The following is a 5,597-nucleotide window of genomic DNA, read 5'->3' as shown; positions in this document are numbered from 1 at the left end:
AGAGATCGTATCGGGATACGTAGACGATCGGCTCGGCCAGCAATTGATTCCTCGTCGTCTGGCTGAACGCGAACATCTCTTGCTCGTAGAACAAAAGGGTACCGTCCAGGCATTGAACGCAGAGAAAATCCCTGCCGCGGACCCCGCCGAATGGCCCAACCGTCAAGGAGGCCGGGAACCTCGGCAATCGATGCTCGTAATTGATCTTCAACTCGCATCGATCCCCTGTCGATCGAAACGCTCCCTATATTCCATCTGAGACGACCGAGAGAAAAATTAGCTCTTTCGCTAATTTTTCTTCAAAGATCGTCTTGAGAATATCTATATATATGTATACATATATATACAATTCTCAATTTACAAAAGAAAATATAATGTATTTTTATCCTTATCTTATACAACGTTTCAACATTGTCAACAATAAATTACTGTATATACACTTTTCTTACTTTTAAAACTTCTAATAAACTAAATATATTTTCTGGAATAATTTTTTAGTATAGTTTATAGTAGTATGGTAATATAATTTTAGGTGTATATCGTGAAACTACGAGAATGGGAGGGAGAGAGAAAGAAATAGTACCGTATTCGGTTTCAGATCCTTCGACCAAAATCATATCGTAGACGAGCAGCTTTGAATCGGTCAACACGGCTAGCCGTGAATCCTGCGATCCCCTGCAATTGTTTAAATTAACCTTCGATTGTTTCGAATACTCGTGTACTACTCACGAAACGAATTTGCCCGTTTTAACATCCACGATGCAATCGCCGACTCGCTTCTCGATCATGAGATCGGTCGATTTGTAGTTGGTCGGTGATTTCGTTTCATCTATCCATCGAGAAGACGGGTCGTACATCCTTAGGTAACCATCGTGACTAGTCACCACAATGATATCGTGGTGCCTTTCTTTCCCGAACAACGGCGCTGCCATCAAGCTGTGCTTGTCGAAAGTCTCGTTTGCTCCGCATCTCGTTTGCCACCATTCTTTCGTCTTGAACAACGACATCCTCCTATCTTGAATAATAGAAAACGCGATACTTACCTCTCTCTGTTTCCTTTTTCTCCCGTCGTTACCATGGAGTCGATGCGTCACAACATCGTGCTCGAATCGATCGTTACATAATCAAGGTCGGAATTATTATATTCATTCGATTGAAATTTTTAACAGATCGAGCGATTTTTGGACCATTTTCTTTCTTTTTTTTTTCTCTTATCGATTCAATGTTATCTTACGATTATTAACGAACGATTCGATTTTGATTTTGAGAATCGTATTTACCGCTACGGCTTCGTTAGTTAGTCCATCTCATTGGTAGATGGCGAAACTTTACAGTGTGAAGTACGTGCGTCGTTGACATACAACAGAGTGTATGCGCTCCGAGTTCGATCGATGTTTCTTCTTCGAAGCGACAAGAAAAGGAAGTTACGAACAACGATATGGAACCGCAAGACGTTTACTACAGCAAGGCAGAATACGTGGAAACGGTAAGTAAACGAACGAAACGTTGAACGGTATTCGGCAATGGCAAAGAATATACCTAACCTCTTCTTTCATCTTCCACTCTCTTTCGACTTTAATGTTTTTCAGGCATCGGGGAATAAAGTGAGCAGACAGACAGTGTTATGCGGATCGCAGAATATTGTGTTGCACGGAAAAGTGATCGTACAATCGGATGCTATTATCAGGGGCGATTTGGCGAACGTGAGAACGGGACGTTATTGTATCATCAGTAAGAACGCCATCATAAGGCCGCCGTTCAAAAAGTTCAGCAGAGGGTTGGTAATCAATCGATTCGATCAATTCGTAATCGATACGTTAACGATATACATATTCGTTCGTCTCGTTTCCTCAGCGTTGCCTTCTTCCCTCTGACGATGGGTGACCACGTTTTCGTAGGAGAAAGAGCAGTGGTTAACGCAGCCATCGTCGGTTCTTACATATACATTGGAAAAAATGCGGTGATCGTACGTATCGATATATCATGCGCAAACACAAGAATTTATTCGTACGTATATAGTACACAAAGAGAAAGAGAGAGAAAGAATCGTAAGTGCTCTTTCAACTACACAGGGAAGGAGGTGCGTCTTGAAGGATTGTTGTTACATCGAGGATGGAGCTGTGGTTCCACCGGAGACCGTAGTTCCCTCGTTCACTCGTTTCGCCGGCAATCCTGCCAAGTGCGTCGAAGATTTACCCGAGTGCACTCTCGACCTCATGCTAGAATTTACCAAGAATTATTATCAACACTTTTTACCGTCTACTGTTTAACTCGTTTGTACGTATACACGGAACTAGCTTGTAATTGGAAAAAAAAAATATTATTCATTTACGTTTTTACGTAGGTTCATCGAATCGAATCGAGTTATCGATCGAATCCCCCCTCTCGTCGTCGGATGCTCGTCCTCCTCCTCAAATTCGAATTCGAACGGAACAGCTTTGCTCCACGTCGCGATAGTCATTGCATCGTTACTCTTCAATGTTCGACCCCAACGAATTTGCTGGATTTTTTTATGCCAAACGATTTCGATCGCCAACACGACGAGACTGAGAAGCGTCCCATAACCTAACGCGACCAGCGCGAAGTAACACTCGGTGAAACCTATTCTAACGAAGCTCTTCCGTTCATGACACTTGGGCTTGTTCGTGTACAGTCGGACATCTTCGCGAACTTTGAGTCCGGTTTCTCTCAATAGAAGAGCTCTACGAAAACGAATTAAAAGTGTAACTGATATACATATATACATATATAAGTCGTTTAAGTCGCTCGCATGCCGTTTCTATCTTACGCGTTCTTGACGATCTCTAAATACGGGGATCGAGTTTGAATAACTAGAAGCGGATCCAACATATTCATTACGTCTATTTCCATGATTCCACATTTCTCATCCTCGAAATACGTTTCCTGCATGATCTTGTAGAGGGCGCCTCGTTCCGCGTGAAACGCAAACAGTTCGTTTCTGACGCGGCGTGCACCTTCTTCGACTGACATCCACGAACCATTTTGACCCTTCGGCTCGATTTTTTGATCGACTATCGCTCTTCGTATCGGATCTTGAAAACTCTGTGTATAAATCAAGAGATTTCGACGTCTATCGTACGCGTGGAAAAATTTTTCAAAATCTCAAGTGTACCTTGAAATAATGTCGGCTATATACCACGTCTTGAGCGCCCAATTTCAACGGGCTGTGCAACAGATCGGCCGGTGTTTTGATAGAGTCGGTGGTCGATTGAAGCAGAGCGACGATGTTTGCCGTGTAAGAAGCGTACAAATTAAGCGCTGCGATCAAAAGCATCAAGGTAACTATTCTCGAGGGAACGCGATATGGCTCGTAAGAATATCCTGAAACCAGGTAAAAGTTAGGTTAGCTTAAATAAGGTTAACCCGTTGAAAAAGTAGTTGGTTAAAAATTTCGAATAAAGTTACTTTAAGTGACTACTTATATTAAAATATTCGAATAACGTTATAATTTATCCGCTTTTTATATAATTTTCAGCCGTTTTACGCCACAGCTTTTACAATTATTATTATATTTTGAATAAATTATCGAAATAACTTTATTCGTAATTTCGATTATTAAATTTCCCCCCATATCACTGCCTGAAACGAAGGAAAGAAGAATTTGACGATAAATGACGAATATATATAATCGTTCGTAACGCGGTAGGTTACCTTGTTGCGCGATCGCTCCCAATACAACCATCAAGTTATCGCTAACCGTTTGTTCGGCTGGATTGAATTGTTGCCAATATCGAGCCGTGCTCGTTGATGCACCTCTTCGATACTCCCATTTGGTGGAGAAACAGAGCAATCCGAGTAACAGCAAGAGGAAAACTGCGATCGCAATCCAAACGGATCGTTGGAACGGTAGCGTGAATATGTTGCTAACGGTGGACAGCAAAGGTTGACGAAAGATGAAGCATGCTCTATAGTGACGCAAATATAGTCGGTCAAAGTAGTTACGCTATGTGAAGAAGTGCGAAAAAGAGGTTACCTGGTGTGCGTGTAAAGTTGTATATAATCTACCACACCGATACGTTGTGGAATAAAGAAAGTTCCCGTCCCGCCTATGTCGATTTCCCTACGTTGCAACATCCCCGTCATACCACTCCACGTACCGTTCTCGCTTCGATATCCCCAGCTATCCGTTACGCGAAAGCTAATTCTAAACAATCAAGTTTAAAGATATGACTCGCCAAACAGAGAGAGAGAAAGAGAGGAAGAAACGACTCACGTTGCGTTCATTCGATTCGCTATGTGCATTATCCAAGGATAATTGGCCTTCGTAACTGGATCTATATGCTTATTTTCGTAATCAGTTAAATGGTTGATCGTATCGGGATCGGTCATCTACGATGGTGAGAGAGTGATTTATTCGTCCATGCCTGTAAATTTTCCACTCTACCGAACGGATCAGCGGACGCATCATGTTCTTTCCAACCATTCCAAACCTCTTTGTTTCCTCTGATCCCTCTTCAAGAGGCGATATCTTATCGATCGACTTATCGCGTCGTATTTATCGACCGAGTCAATTACTTTATAATCCGAAATGAAACGAACGGAGCTTTGCACGCGTACGTTCGCTAATCCTTAAGGTGAGCTCGTGATCGATCGATATAATCAGGAAAAATACCACGAGGCAGGATTTCAACGGCGTGCGTCGAAGATCTCTTCTTCGTCGCGACGAGGGATATAGATTTGGCATTCGTACGCCATATTCGATCGTCCAGTTCCCTCGATCCTCCTCGATCGTCTCGTGGAAAGGACTGGGTCTGTACACGGAGCTTATCTCCACGACACCGTTCATTCTTTCCCTCGCGACGATCACTTCGCTGTCAGGATATACGGCCATGTTTTTCAACGTTTCTCTTTCGCCCGTCGAATCTCCATCGACCGACGATCGATCTCGAAGCAGCAGCCATTTTATCGGCGCGGAGAGCATACCTGTCCCGTTCGCCTGCGAATCGAATCATGACTCATCGGTCCAATTTCAGGATTCGAGAATATATACGCACCGCTCGCAACAATGGAATCGCATAATCGCAATTCAAATCCAACACGTACAAATCTCGATGCTCCCAAATATCGTGCGTCCGTGCCGCGAATCCATCGAGTTCCCGATGAATCTCGTGAATCAAACGCTTGCTCGACATCTTCTTGGATAATTCGATCGCGTCCTCTGCGAAATCAAAGATTAACTTTTTCCACTTGCATCAATGCGATAATTCGAATATTTATTATATTTCTTTAGAATATCGCTTCGTGAATAAATTTACGTATAAAAATTAATTGATACATAAAATATTAAAATATAAAAGTTTTATACGTTAATTTATAAAATCATTTCAAGTTCTAAATCGTCTTGTTGATTCGACCGAACGAAAAAGAATTAATTTCGAACGCGTCTTCTTTCCTCTCTTTTTACCTTGCCCGAGTCGACAGAGATGCAACGACATTCTGACCGGTGGAAATAGTATAGGTATCGCGTCCTCGAGTAATCGGTCCAACGAATCGAACGCGAGCGTTTCTCGAATAATAGCGATCGCCACGAACGAGCGAAGAATTCGCGGGACGAGAAGCATATCGTTCGAAGAAAT

At 42.5% G+C, this 5,597-nt stretch overlaps 3 protein-coding genes across 3 annotated transcripts in view; 2 read left to right on the top strand and 1 right to left on the bottom strand.

Moving 5' to 3' along the window:
• Nucleotides 1–5,591, bottom strand: part of LOC102673779 (protein PTHB1-like) — a 10,435-nt gene extending 4,844 nt beyond the window's left edge. Inside the window, 12 exon segments of the mRNA XM_031513383.1 lie at nt 1–225; nt 584–675; nt 730–1,112; nt 2,333–2,702; nt 2,789–3,063; nt 3,134–3,342; nt 3,673–3,926; nt 3,995–4,165; nt 4,235–4,350; nt 4,634–4,957; nt 5,016–5,179; nt 5,426–5,591. Coding sequence (XP_031369243.1) covers nt 1–225; nt 584–675; nt 730–1,112; nt 2,333–2,702; nt 2,789–3,063; nt 3,134–3,342; nt 3,673–3,926; nt 3,995–4,165; nt 4,235–4,350; nt 4,634–4,957; nt 5,016–5,179; nt 5,426–5,582 — 2,740 coding nt within the window. The 5' untranslated portion in view covers nt 5,583–5,591.
• Nucleotides 1,317–2,771, top strand: LOC102679801 (dynactin subunit 5). The gene is made up of 5 exons (XM_006621351.2): nt 1,317–1,486; nt 1,590–1,777; nt 1,855–1,966; nt 2,073–2,277; nt 2,345–2,771. The coding sequence occupies exons 1-4, from the start codon at nt 1,439–1,441 to the stop codon at nt 2,268–2,270; spliced, it is 546 nt and encodes a 181-aa protein (XP_006621414.1). The 5' UTR covers nt 1,317–1,438; the 3' UTR covers nt 2,271–2,277; nt 2,345–2,771.
• The window catches only part of LOC102679921 (putative inorganic phosphate cotransporter), a 19,219-nt gene continuing 15,265 nt past the window's right edge, over nt 1,644–5,597 (top strand). The window contains exon 1 of the mRNA XM_006621354.2: nt 1,644–1,777. The gene's annotated coding sequence lies outside the window, so the exon portion shown is untranslated. The remainder of the gene's footprint in view (nt 1,778–5,597) is intronic.

The sequence above is a fragment of the Apis dorsata genome, unplaced genomic scaffold, assembly GCF_000469605.1.
Source record: "Apis dorsata unplaced genomic scaffold, Apis dorsata 1.3 scaffold_631, whole genome shotgun sequence".
NCBI lineage: Eukaryota > Metazoa > Arthropoda > Insecta > Hymenoptera > Apidae > Apis > Apis dorsata.
Note: the sequence above shows the minus strand (reverse complement) of the source record. Positions and strands in the feature narration are given on the sequence as shown.

What these genes read in the sequence shown, in the direction of transcription:
- LOC102679801 (XM_006621351.2), top strand. Translation starts at nt 1,439, where the DNA reads ATGGAACCGCAAGACGTTTACTACAGCAAGGCAGAATACGTGGAAACG. An exon ending in AGGCAGAATACGTGGAAACG is followed by an intron (nt 1,487 to 1,589) that starts GTAAGTAAACGA and finishes AATGTTTTTCAG; the next exon opens with GCATCGGGGAATAAAGTGAG. An exon ending in TTCAAAAAGTTCAGCAGAGG is followed by an intron (nt 1,778 to 1,854) that starts GTTGGTAATCAA and finishes TCGTTTCCTCAG; the next exon opens with CGTTGCCTTCTTCCCTCTGA.